We start from the raw sequence: 14471 nt of genomic DNA on the forward strand, positions 1-14471 counted from the left end.
AAAAACAATAATACCACAATGTAAACAAAATACCTAAACTGTCCTAAAATATATTTGTTTTCTTTATGCACAATGTTTTTTTTCCTCCCTTTTTGTTAAATATGAGCTAAATGTGTTTTGATGGAAATCACTCAAATAATTCGCATTAATCAGCCGGTGCATTAACACTGATGAAACTAAACGTGATATTTAACGATTATAAAGCTGGGGTTTTGCAGCCGATGTGGGAGTTTAGCTCAGTAACTGCGTGCGTTGCGCTAGCTTCATCATCTAGCGTATGCGTTTGAGGCGCGTGCGCTAAATTATGCATGAGGGCCTCATTAATATTGAACGTCTGCCTCGATCCGCCCGTCACCAGAAGAAGAGAGAAACGTAATCTCTCCGGCTTTCAGTGGCATAATCTCATCCGTGAGAGGAGGAATTCTTTCTCTCTCTCTCCGTTCCAGTTGATTTCACTCTTCCTGTATTAATCGAGCTGTTTTTCAGTCCGAGTCGGTGGATCTCGGTGTTTAACGCTGTGTGTGTGTGTGTGTGTGTTTTGTCCTCAGGGTTCACAGGACTCGATGGGAGCTCAGGAGGGTGTCGTCGCCCCGTTCTCCTCGTTCCCCCCCCCTCCACCTCCCCCCCCTCAGAACGGCCTGGCGCTGGAGTTCGGGGGCGGCTCAATTTACCCCGCAGGGGGTCCGAGCGAGGCCCCGGCAGGAGTTATCAGCAACACCCCCATCTCTAACCCAAGCACTCAAGTAAGTGCTAAAGCTCTTCTGAGCAAACGCTGACATCTGATCACTCGCACCATCCGGCCAGCTGGAAACACACAAACGTGTCGAGCCACTTCCTGTAGAACTGTCGCAAACCAGTGCCATTTGTGTGTTCATTCGGGTTGGGTGTCGTTTGAATTTTAATGATATCGATTCTTTTTGATTCGTAATTCTGATTCCAATAAGGTAAAAACTTGGATATCATTCACATTTAGTGAATGATAGGCGTTTGCCTGGCGTTTAAAAACACCATAGAAAAACAACAAGCCCAACTAATATAAATCTCAAGCATTATTAAACACTCAGTCATTAAAAAATAACAAGCAAACAATTAGCAATCGCAAAAAAAAGTTACAACTCAACAAAGATACGATTGAAATAAACAGTGTTTTAATATTATCAGGTATTCAGATACAGAAACTGAAATCACATGTAAAATAACACCGCAGTTTATAAAGAAATCATACATTACTAAAATTCTTCAGTCAAAAACGAGTGAATTTCTGTCTTTTGTTGTTGGATTAGTGTTATTCGTCAGTCGTCTCGAATTGAATTGCTTAAAGTCACATATTGAAATGCTCACAAAGGAACCTCAAAATTAAAATTTTATAAGAAGTATCCGATTCTATAATATAATATTCGTGTGTTTGATATAATGATGTTGTGTGTGTGTGTTAATGATGATGATGTGTGTGTGTGTGTGTCAGCTGTCAGACGGCTCTCCTCAGGCGGACGGGCAGTGTGTGTCCGCCGGTGGTTCGGGCAGTGACGACTCCGAGGCCAAAGGGACCCCGAAACGCCTCCACGTCTCCAACATCCCCTTCCGCTTCAGAGACCCGGACCTGCGGCAGATGTTCGGGGTACGGCACGCTTCAGGCCTTTACAAACAACAAACTGTGACGTGTAAAAGGGACAATTCTGCCCCCTGGTGACGACATTGTTAGTCAAGTCACCTTTATTTATTTATACAGCGCTTTTTACAACACCAGGTGTTTCAAAGCAGCTTTACAGAGATAAAATAATGCAACAGTTTGTTTTTAGAAGAAAATAGCGTCGCAGTCCAGCTTAAGTGAGTTACGGTCATTTCTGTTGTAAATGCAGCTCTTCTTTTATAATGGCATGACTCAAACAGTTGTGTGTTTATGTTGAGCATTCTCTCTCTCTCTCTCTGTGTGTGTGTGTGTGTGTGTGTGTGTGTGTGTGTGTGTGTGTGTGTGTGTGTGTGTGTGTGTGTGTGTGTGTGTGTGTTTGGTTTTTTAGCAATTTGGAAAGATTCTGGATGTGGAGATCATTTTCAATGAGAGAGGCTCGAAGGTAAGATTTTTTTTAATCGAATGCATTTAAATATGATGTAGAATATAGTTAGATGTTGTTACACTTAAAGGTACAGTTCACCCAAATGAAATAAAATCATCATTTGCTCGTCGTGATTCTGGATGATGTTTAGAAGAATGCTCTCATTTTGTACATGTACTTTTATTTTTTTTTGGTGTAAGTTTGTTTTCATCGTTGTATTTATTAAACATTTAACAACATAATATTATATGTATCTGCTATGTAATAACTGATGATGCTGATATAGCAATAAACTCAGTTAACAATACAATTACCTCAGATGGTGACTTATAGCTCCAACCTCCAAAAATGATTAAAAACGTTGACGGTGATACGGCACTTGTAGCCGTTTCCAATGTTGTGAATTTAACTTAAGAACAAAATTTCAATGTTGCACAAAGATTTTGCAAATAAAGCCGCGTTTCCATCTCAAGTGTTTGAGAACAAAATCATCAATTCCTGGGTAGTTGGTGCAAGTAGTCAGTAATAAACTCTAAGTTTCTCCAGTCTTTCTCTTTTTCCTCCATCATAAACGAGTGTGTGTCGAGCGTCAGACGAAACACAATAAACGCTGTCATGTTCTCTAGCGTTCGGATGCTGGTGTTCGGGAACACACTCGTGTGTGTGTGTGTGTGTGTGTGTGTGTGTGTGTGTGTGTGTGTGTGTGTGTGTGTGTGTGTGTGTGAGACGCTTCTGGAGGGAATTAAACACAATCATTCTGATCACACACGGTTTCAGAAACACCAAACCAACATTAGAGACGCTGCGATGCCATTGGTCCACTGCTTACTCCAGTTATCCAATCACAGCTGACGCTGAGCCAAAGTCACACGAGTTTATCTTGAACATCGAGGGATTCATTCAGTAAATGTGTTTCAATCGTAGTTTATGCGCATGCGGTCTTATAGGACAAAAAAAATATTTGTTTCAGCTAAGCGCATTTTTAGAGTTTTTGCGTTTCCATTTTTTATCCCAAAATTTGCATAAAAATGTTCCAAGAACAATAATAACCCATACCAGTCCATTTTAATGTTTTTAATGAATTGTTCCTTTAAGCTGAGTGTTTCAGAGGTCATACGCTTCATGTGTATGTGTGTGTGTGTGTGTGTGTGTGTGTGTTCCTCTCCGTCTGGCTCCAGGGCTTTGGTTTTGTGACGTTCGAGACGAGTGCGGATGCAGAGAAGGCGCGCGAGCGTCTCCACGGGACCATCGTGGAGGGACGCAAGATCGAGGTGAGTGTCTCTGTCCTTCTGATGTTCCCATCTCACACCTTAACTGACCTAATGTGTCCTGGAACTGCTCAAGATGCTCAGCTGTGTGTGTGGCATTGTGGGAAATGTGTGTGTGTGAGCTTAGCAATGCATGGTTGCATCTCTACTGCAGTCCACTATAGATCCTGAGTTTCTCGGCTGTTTTTGGATTGGTTGTTGTCTGGCTGAGTGTTGGTTATTAACAGCATGTGATTATTTGTTTGTTTTGAGTTGATGTTTTGTACTGAGCATGCTCACAGTTAGCCAATCACATGCGTGCGTTTGATGCTGTCTCTGTTTCTCCTGGTTTGAATGGCTTTTTTGTTCATAAAACATTTGCTTGGATTCTTACGACACTTGAGGACTGTCCGATGATTCTGAATGCTCTTCACAAATTTGGTGTTGTACCCTTTTATATGGCATTCGTGTGCATACTGTGAGAAAACGGCTCACTTTTCAGATGCTTGTGTACTTGTTTTTTAGTGCATTTGTAGATTGTTCTATGAATCTGGGAGATGAGAAGAAGCTTGTTGCTTGCTGTGTGTGTGTGTGTGTGTGTGTGTGTGTGTGTGTGTGTGAGCGGTCGAGTGCTGCATGGAGCCGCGTGTGTTTCCCTCGTGAGGCCCAGCGTGTAGCAGTGCTGGTTTTTCTGGGTGTTTTAATAGTTCTTGAACTCCTCCAGGGGTTTCCACATGCATGACCTCTGAGACGCTGCCTGTGTTTGTCTCTCATAGGCCGGGAAATCATTCGGTTTGTTTTTATCCTTTCTTTTTTGTCACCTCAGGCTGAGTCATTTTTATTTCTAAATCAATTGGGGAGTGTGTTTTAATTAGGACTAATGGTAATGTTAGTGTGTAGATCAGGGGTGTCAAACTCCGATGTGCCGGAAATGTTGGGTCATGTGGGTCGAATGTTTTCTTTGTTTCAGTGACCGTCGTCCAGTGCTGTATAACTGACCGCTCATCTGGGAAACCCGTTAGTAAAGCTGCGCTCGTTCTGTCTCTCTGCCGTCTCTACAAGTATGATCATAAAATAATACAATATTGCACATTTATCTTATTTTTACATGGTAAGTATCTGTTTATTAAGGGGCTAATGTACAGTCAGCTACTTCAGGGTTTATTATGTGGCTGACACTACCAGTCAGAAGTTCGGGATCGGTAATGTTTATAAAAGAAGTCTCTTCTGCTCATCAAGACTTCATTTATTTGATTAAAATTACCAAAAAAACAGTAATATTGTGAAATATTATTCCAATGTAAAACATCTGTTTTCTATGTGGATACATAGTCAAATGTAATTTATTCCTGTGATAAAAGCTTTTCATTACTCCAGTCTTCAGTGTCACATGATCCTTCAGAAATCACTATAATACGATGATCTGATGCTCAAGAAACATTTATGATTATTATCAGTGTTAAAAACGTTTTTTATTTCAGGATTCTTTGATGAATAGAAAGTTCAAAAGAACAGCATTTATCTGAAATGGAAAGCTTTTTAACATTAAACACTGCCGTTCAACAGTTTGGGGTCAGTACTAAATTTTATTTTATTTTTTGGGGGAAAGAAATAGAAGAAATATCAATACATTTATTCATCAAGGATGAATTAAATTGATCAAAAGTGACAGTAAAGACATTTATAATATTACAAAGGATTGTGTTTCAGATTTCTTCAAAGAATCCTGAAATAAAAACCGTTTTCAACATTGATAATAATCATAAATGTTTCTTGAGCATCAAATCATCATATTATAGTGATTTCTGAAGGATCATGTGACACTGAAGACTGGAATAATGATGCTGAAAATTCAGCTTTGATCAAAGGAATAAATAACACTTTACTATATATTCACATAGAAAACAGCTGTTTTAAATTGTAATAATATTTCACAATATTACTGTTTTTTTTGTATTTTTAATTAAATAAATGCAGTCTTGATGAGCAGAAGAGACTTCTAATAAAAACATTAAAAATCTTACTGATAAAAAAACGTTTGACTGGTAGTGTACATTATCACTTACTTAATAACCAGTACTGTGATGAAACGAGTTATTAATCCCATTTCAAACCCTTTTTAATGTAAACAGACATTTGTACTCTTGAGGTGTTTAGTTGAAGTATCTGAATGTGTTTTTATAATTTTTGTTTAGTTTTCTTGTTATGTGTTAGATAACCCTGCATTCAAAAATAATAAAATGCATAAATACTAACTTCACTCCCTAGAGGCCTCACATGTGAAATCAGTAATTAGGAAATATAAACCGAACAACAAAAGTGACAAGTCAGCTTAAACATGAGAAATCATATCCATGTACTGCATGCAAGAATCATTCAGCAGAGGATTTTGTGAGATTCTCTGCTCGTAACATTTTTCATTTGTCGTCCACAGATTCGGTTTCAAATGTGCACATGAACCAAAAGCTGCATGCAAATAAAAAGGTTCTACACGTAAGCGCTCACATGTTCTGCTTAATTAGCAAGAAAAGGAATATTCTACCCATATAACCAAAGCTGTGTTTTCAAGCGTAGCATTGGTTGTGTTTGGCACCCCTGGTGTAGATGCATGATGCCTGTTGCTCTAGCGCCCCCTGGTGTCGTGGCTGTTTGCATGGGAGCGCAGCGGCGACGGCTTCATTTGGGTTTGCATGAGTCTGATTACTTTCAGACCATCAGATTCATTGGAAAGCGGGACACGGGTTTCATAGGAAGCATTACTACATATAATGGAATCAGTTTCATTTGGATTTGCTTTTTTTGAATGCCATTGAAATATATTCATCATGATATTTTGCTGTATGTAATGACACCCTAATGTTTGTTTGTGTTTTCTGGAGAGCAGATCTGTGGAGAGAGCGATGCACAATCATCAACCTCTTCACTCATCTCTCTCTCTCTCTCTCTCTCTCTCTCTCTCTCTGGCCAGTCTGCACTCTCACTGTGTTTCCTGTCCGTTGCATCACTTCCTGTCCCTGTGTCTATTTAAAACCCTCTGATGTCACTGTATAGGCCCCTCCCTTGGGTGATGTCATTAGTCCGGCATGTTAGACTCACAAACTGCTCTCTTAGACGTACGTCCATGTCAACTTGCTTCTATTTTGGCCCGTAAAGCTCCAGCTTTTTTGACTCAGTCGCAGATTCGCTCTGTGCTGCATTTCACTACGTGTGTGTGTGTGTGTGTGTGCTTGTTGAGTTCCTCTAATCATTCGTCCCTTTCTCCTCCTCCTCTATGACACAGACGAATGCGGCTGCAGGCTCTTTAGCACTCCTAAAGCAACAGATTTGATCACCTGAAGATTTGTCTTGTTGTTGTTTTTAAGTCCGTGTGAATGTCTGCTCAGAATTTCCCCACGTCCAGTGAAGAGTTTTGAGTCTTCACTGGACTTTGCTGTTTTGTTTTCCTCTCCTCTTTTCTAGTTGTTCACTCATTCTTTGCATTTGGTTTGTTTCTCTTTGGTTTGCTCTTCTCTTTTTTTTTGTTTTTTTTTTGGTTCATTTTTCTCCTTTTTCCTTTCTGTTCCCTTGACGATTTCTGTGTTGTTGTTATTGTTGTCAGTCTCCACGGTAACTGCTCGCGTGTCGTCACGCCGTTTCCTGGCTCATGGTAAGTTTGTGTATGTACGGCTTCATCCCTGATCAATCCCACCAACTCAAACCCCCTGAGATCTAAACTCCAGCCCTCCCCAGCTTTACAAACTGTGGTCTTTCGCTCTTTTGCACTGATTAGCTTGTTGAGGGATCAGAGATGCGTTAAAGCCCTTGCGGAGACGACGGCAGCCCTCGTCCTCGTTACGAAGTTTGGCCGAGCGCATCCAGCTAGTGGCGTCTGTTCGCGGCTAGCGCAATCGCATCTGCTCCCTGAGGTCTGTCCTGATATTCTGTTCATCAGAGGCATGGGGGAAAAGAGCTTTATGAAATCATGTCTATTATAGTCGCTAAGGACCACAGAGTACTGACAGAAATGATTTCCCTCCCCAGTGCTCGCCATTGCTCCTCTTTTCTCCATCGCTCTCATGATCATTAGCACTTTTCCCACGCACTGACATGGCTGATATGAGACTGTCATACTAAACCCCTCCATTTCTCTCCTCCACATCATCCATCCATCCATCTATCCTGTGGTTCTAATGAGCTCTCGTTAGGGGGCGGGCGTTATGACCAACCGTATACATTTATAATATGGGTCACAAATTTTAGTTGGGAACTTAATGGGTCCAAACCAACATATCAGGTCATTTAACAGACGAATGATGTAGAATCTGCGTCACTTGACTATAACCAGACCTGAGGCCGGTTGCAGCAGCCGTGTTTAAGCACTGAGTTATAACTTGCGCAATGCTTAATATTTTTTTAGATGCACTATTAAACTTAGTCCGTGTTCAGACTACACTATATCAGCCTGATTTTGCCACTGTCCTCGTAGGGTGTCGTGATTTCATAAACGACAATGGCCGTTGGGTAGGCGTGTGTGATATAGGGCTTTGATTTTTGCCAAAAAATCATATTCGAAGTTCGTTTGTTTATTAATATTCGAATATAGGGCTAAGGGGGCTTAAGCCCCGAATGTTTTAAGTAAAGCCCCAAATATTTTGCTACCTTGTCTTTCTCATAGAGCAAAACAATTAAACAGAAAAACAAATGTGAATAAGATTACAGCTGCCGCGATTAACTTACCTAATCATGAAAAGTGCATAGGTTATTAGTTTTATTTATATTTTTACCACTGCATTAAAGGTACTTGCAAAGTGCTTTTGCAGCGTTGAGCATTGTAGCCAATCACAGACATGTCTGTTGAACGCATCGGCCAATCAGATGCGTTTAAATGAGTTCCTTTGCTGAAGATGCGTTTCGCGCGAGCTCACCGTCACCGAGTTCTACACTTTTCTCAAACCTATCATTATTATTGGTAATAAACTTAAGATGCAAATAAGAGATTCTCAGCAATGTATTTTATGTTCTTGATGCTGCTCTGATGCACTCCATTACGCACCGCTGTGTTTGTTTTCATGATGACTAAAAGTTCAGCGGTCTAACGTTAGCTCATCGATGTCAAAATGATTAAAGAAGCCGGGGCTTACCGTTCACAGAAGGATGTTAACAGTGAACGAATGCCTGGTAAAATGTAAGTAGCGCCACACGCTGCTTTCAAATTGTCAGGAGTGTAGATTTCGAACTCCTCGTCAGGAGTTGTTGTTGTAGGCGTTGGCGCGGCCATTGTTTTGATATACAAAATATGCGCTGCACTAACCAGGACACTAACGTCACCTACAGGAGCCCACATGACCAATAATTGCCTTGCTAATGAGCTCGTGATTCACAACTTCACCAGGCGTGAAAAAGCCTCGGAATCTGAATTGAAAACAAGCAAACACATTTACACAAAATAATGCCCATAACAGGTTCGAATATTAAAGGCTGCCTAATATTCGTTCGAATATCATTATTTTTTTAAATATTCGAATTCTATTCGAATAACTAAGTTGGGAGTCAAAGCCCTAGTGTGATATTGACAAATTATAAAGCTAATTAGAAAATATTTTGCTGAGTGTGTTTGTGTTGGTACCTTTGCAGGTTTGGGACTGCCGTGGACAAAGACAAAAAGTTTTTGAAATTCTTCATGTTCTGTGTGGTGCAGCAGTGACAGAAATTATATTTTCCAATAAGTTTAAATAGATTTTTAAAGTCCCTCTGTAGTCATTAATTTTATCCCTTAAAGCTCCTCTTTGATCACCAAAATTTCCGTGAAACAAATCGTCATGGCTTAAAATATCTTAAATGTAACTCGACACTCTTGCCTCATTTAGGATGTGCGGTTCTATGAATATGCAAATGAGCCCCGCCTCCACTCACTCACTCACTCAGAGATCCACTCGTTGACGATCACACGTTGATCTGATTGGTTACGAGGTAGTTTGTGACGTCAGAAACACCAGCGATTTCAAAGCGTGTTTTTGAGACTGTCTTTGGTTCACTGCAGTTTTAAGGAGAAAATACTCAGCAATGCTGTCGACTTATGAATTTACACATGATTTGTCTTAAAGCATATTAAAAACACCACATAGACTTATAAACATTAAAAGCTGGATTTTCACCACAGGGGGACTTTAACTTTTACCTTAATAAAGCCATGTTTTTTCTAACCAAATTAAATGTATCAGTAATGTGATTTTTCGGAATTTTCCGACCTGAAAATGTGACCTACGTTAATCATGCAGATCTGTCAAGAGCTGCCGGAGTGAAAAGGAGAGGATATGAGGACATAACAGGCTAGCATGCGTACAGATTTTTCTTTCCTTTCCAAGTATCAACAAGGACGTATTTGCGTTCAGCTTGTTCACCTGCTCACTTTCGTACCTCAGTCGCTCTCGCGCTACAGTGCTATCGTTGTCAGTTGACAAGAACATCGCCGTTAGGCCACCAGTAGGGCTTGGCGATATATCGATATAAAAAATATATCGATATAGTTCAAATTTGCGCTATGATCCTTGCTCCAAGCAAGCTGCTGACTGCTTTTGTAGAAATATGAATATCGTGCATTCTATCAGTTGCAGTTCTGGCGCCTCCGTCTCAACAGCATTAGTGTACAACGCGACAAATACTCACATCAAATATTAACGCAGAGGAACGGGACACATCAGTTCAGTGAGTTCACAAAAGTTCATTATTTGCATGTGCTTTAAAGCCTTGCCGGTTAAACATGTCATTCACTGCAGATGCGCTGTTCTCACATGCGCTTTACTGCGCGCGAACACCCGACGCGCACACGCACTAAAAGCCTGTCTACAGCGCCGGGTTACTGGACTAAGTCATTCTTTGAGTCTTATTTTGCTAATACTCTCAAATACACACAAGGTTTACATAAAGAAAGCTGGATATGTCTAAACTGAAAGCAAACCGAGAAAATTGAGAGAAATCTGCTTGTCAAATGCGTGTATATTAGACGTGTCGCGTACAGGTCTTAAAGAGACAGTAGCCCTAATAGTAAACATGCAGCCGCTTGTCCTTAAAGGGATAGTTCACCCAAAAATAAAAATTATGTCATTATTTATTCACTGTAATGTTGTTCCAAACCTGTATGTATTTATTTCTTGTGCTGAACACAAAAGTAGATATTTTGAAGAATGTGGGTTTCTGGTCCCCATTGACTTCCATAGGGAAAAATATACTATGGAAGGGTTAGGCTTTTTTGGCCTTAGCCAATCACATGCCTGATGTATGCATCATCTTTTGTGTCAAGTTATTGCTTTGCATCAAATTCAATTAGAATAATAAAACACAATAGAGGTTTTACCAATCATATGAAATCCGTATCAACAAAATTAATCTTTGCAATCCAGAGGAAACAGAAGCTGTATCTGAAGTGGCATTTAGATGCATTTTACACAGTTACAAACACATAATGTTTTGATGTTTTAAACATTAAAACGTTGAATATTGATATTTGATTTGAAAAGATACTTTAAATGTGAAATTAAAACTGTAGGTAGCAGCAAGTCACAGTTGAGTCATTGAATCATTAATTGAGCCGATGCATTCGAACGGATGATTCATTCAGGAACGAAGTATTTAATGAGTGAGTCATTGAATCACTCATTGAACCGATTCATTCAAAAAGCTGATTCATTCAGTAATGAAACCCATCTGTGTGTTGCTCAGAGACGCAAAGCAGTGGGAAGAATTTTTGTCCCCATATCTTGAGTTTTAAGGACATTATAAATGTATTTTAATAGACTAAATCATACAGTGAATGTGTGCGCTTTCTAGGTGTATAATGTCTGAATAATGTCGTATTGCACATCGTTAAAACGGCAGTTAGGATATTATCGTAGACTACATACAAAACCTCTAGCATCGTCATGCAATAATTGATTTTCATCTGGTATAGTGTGTCATAGTGTACGACAGCCAACGCCGCGTCTGCAATGCAGTGTGCGACATCACAACAGAAAGACTAGCCTGTTTAACTTTTTTTCGGTCTTCCACGACGGGTTCCAGCACATGGGTGACGTTGACCAATAGGAGCACAGAAGCTGTTCGGTACACAGCTCTCAGACATGCCGAAACGAAAGAGCCGGTGGTATCTGTGCTTCTAGGTGGAATTATTCGATGGACGTCGGTGGGATAAACACTGGCGAGCAATAGCGGAGGCGGTGAGTACTTGAATTAGCATTAGGCTAGTACAACCATTTTTGTTCACACTCTAATGAAGTCGGACGCTAGTTTCCATCGCACATCGTTTAAAACGGCTAGCGATGATTGATTGGTCGGGAAGCAAAGTGTAGTCTGACACATTTCTTGTCCGCGACATGACAAGGATTCGAAATCGCATAATTTGACACGGTGATTATCGTAACAGACAAAAATATTGTGTAGTCTGAACACGGTATTAATTTAAACGTATAAACGTAATATTTCTGCACGCCTCTGACCAGGAGTAATGGCTGGAATAAAACGGTTCGCAGTGCTGCAACGCTTTTCACAATGCATATCATTTCAAAGCAGCTTCTCAGAAAATCACCATGTTAATGTTCATAATCTCTATAATATCTTCATCCCTTATAGTTGCGTTTAGCAGATTAGAGCCGAGCGGTAATATAGTTTACATTTTGCATCAATGCAAGCAATCAAGGAGTTTAGATTTGTGATGTGATGTCATTAGTTTTTTGTATTAGTATTTTTTCCTCGCTAATTTTAAATAGTGGCTGAATGTTATTGAAATATAATACTTAATCATGAAATAGCATTGTGTTTTTGTGTAAACCTATTTTTACCAGTTATGTGAGGCAAAAGAATTCAGGATAAACAAACATTTTCTTCTCATTAATTTGAAGGCTGCTGTTGGATCATTGAAGGTAATGGTATATTTTGTGACTTAGCTACACTCTGACTTAAGCACTAATAGTGCAACTAAATTCAGTAGAGAATGAGTTATACTATCTAGTAACTAATCCTCTAATGTGGACTTAACATTATAATGTAAGTGATCTTACAAACAGCGGTGCAACCCGATCTCTGAAGGATCATCCGGGAAACCGCCTGAGATCAGGCCACTCGCGTACAGGGTTTATTTTGGTATAATCTCCACAGATTGACACATTTCTTATGGTCATAGCGCCCGGCCCTAACATGCATCTTTCATTTCATTTGTGATTGTTTGAATCACTCCATCATGCTTCCAGTTCAGGCCCAGATATCTGCTGATTATTGCACAGCCTATGAGCCAAAAACGCCCCCAAATACACGCACATCGAAATTGTTCCTCAGACGATATTTCTGCCCTTATATTCATGTGAGGATGAGCCGACTCAAGCTTGTTTTGGTCTTTGGTTATGGACAGTGAGTGTGTGTGTGTGTGTGTGACGGTGTTTGCATATTGGTCTTCAGCGTGTGAAAGAACCGTGTTGATGCCTGCCGGTGTTTTCCGTCTTCATGATTTCATTTATTGTGACATGTAGCATATGCATCTCTCTCTCTCTCTCTCTCTCTCTCTCTCTCTCTCACCCATAAACTCCGTCACTCCTCACAAGGTCTGACAACAACCAATCACAGGCTTCCTTTCATTTGACGCACTTTGGTGTTCTTGTTCATGACAAACTGGATGGCTTTTTGAGTTTGACGTTTCTGATTGGATGGATTGTTCTCTCTCTCTCTCTCTGTCTGTCTCCCTCTTTTCTTCTCCCGTTTTTGTGGTTCCATTGAATGTCGACTGGCTCTTTTTTTCTTTTCTTTCCTGCATCCCTCTGTTTCTGAACATCCCCCCTTCTCTCTCTCGGTATGATGTGTTGTTTTCACGAGGGGGCGGGATTAAGCTGCAGAGTTTTTGGATTGGTCCATAGGCTGCATCTGATGCTTGCTGATTGGCTGATATGCTCATTTCTGGTTAATGGACTGTAATTGGCTGAATGTGATTTTGCTAAGAGCTGTGCACAGTGTATTGATTTTGTCATGTGTGATCTCTTTGTTTCTCTCTATTTATCTCTCTCCTCCATTTTAGCAATGGAATGCCCTGTTTTTCATTTTGCTTTTACGCATTGATTTCTGGGTTTTTGTGTTGAATGTTTGAAAATCAGTGGGAGTTTTTTGATGCATGAAGCAATATAAGGGAATATCAATGAGTCCACAATTTCTGCTGTAAATATAGTTCAAAGAATTGATTATCGGATGTCTTTTATTTTGAGATTTGGGTGATCTGTGAAATTCACTACATGTAAATATCGTAATTCTCAGTGATCTTCACATATTTAGTCCTCTAACTGTTTGCAGAATGACGTTTGGATTAACACAGCTCTAGTTTTGAATGCACCATTGCTTTTTCTTCTTAGTCTCTGATCAGATTCTCTTTCTGTCTCTGTCGAACAGGTCAATAACGCTACAGCTCGAGTGATGACCAATAAGAAGTTAGTTAGCCCGTATGCTAACGGAGAAGGTCTCAGTACACTGCCCTACGGTAAAACCACCTCACCACGGTTTTTGAGTTCTTCAGTTGTTAGCAATGAAGCCAGGCAGATAATCGGAGGCTTTTCTCTGTGTTTGGGTTCAGCTGGGTGGAAATTGAGTCCCATGATGGGCGCGATGTACGGACCGGAGCTCTACGCAGGTGAGATGTTCGGCCCCGTACCAATCGATGTTTTTTTCCTGTTGAAGTGTGGCATTTCTCCGTGCTGGTGAACGATCCGAGACTACAGCCGTTTCTCCATATGCAATATTGCCTCCTTGTGTTCTCGTACTATCACCAACCTCCAAAGATATAATCAAAATCATTCCAATAATCAAAAACGCATGTATATAGGATAGATGTGCATGAACGTTATTTAATAATAAACGAGCCTCAAACATCCATTTTGTAACAGAATGCGTGTTTGAAATAAATATCAGAAAAATAACGGTAACTTAAATACTATAATAAAGTTAAGGCGAGACACGACAGGCAAAAACATCGTTGTTTTTTTTTTCACTGGTCAATTTTGAGATATTTGTCTTTCAGAATTGTGGTGAAAAAAAGTCTGACATTGTATTTTACTACATTTTGTCTGTTTGCGTGTGTAGATTTCGCCTAAATTCATCAGAAGTTGCCGTTTCTAAATCGTCCATTAATATGGTAATTTCCTTTTTTATCAGCAACCAATCG

The 14471-nt window shown here is 40.1% G+C and overlaps 1 protein-coding gene across 3 annotated transcripts in view; it reads left to right on the plus strand.

Annotated features, from left to right (window-relative positions):
• Positions 1–488: 488 nt before the first annotated feature.
• Positions 489–14471, plus strand: part of rbfox2 (RNA binding fox-1 homolog 2) — a 26325-nt gene continuing 12342 nt past the window's right edge. Inside the window, exons 1-6 of one of the 3 annotated variants that reach the window (XR_013207405.1) lie at positions 489–743; positions 1466–1618; positions 2019–2072; positions 3233–3325; positions 13703–13790; positions 13884–13940. Coding sequence is in view for 2 of the 3 variants with exons in the window: in XM_077245551.1 (XP_077101666.1) it covers positions 564–743; positions 1466–1618; positions 2019–2072; positions 3233–3325; positions 13703–13790; positions 13884–13940 (625 nt within the window). In the remaining variant the exon portion in view is untranslated. The remainder of the gene's footprint in view (positions 744–1465; positions 1619–2018; positions 2073–3232; positions 3326–13702; positions 13791–13883; positions 13941–14471) is intronic. The other 2 variants (XM_077245551.1, XM_077245550.1) reach the window with 2 other exon arrangements.

Source organism: Siphateles boraxobius, unplaced genomic scaffold, assembly GCF_051911475.1.
Source record: "Siphateles boraxobius isolate OS27281-9 unplaced genomic scaffold, OSU_SipBor_1 27, whole genome shotgun sequence".
In the NCBI taxonomy this organism is placed as follows: domain Eukaryota; kingdom Metazoa; phylum Chordata; class Actinopteri; order Cypriniformes; family Leuciscidae; genus Siphateles; species Siphateles boraxobius.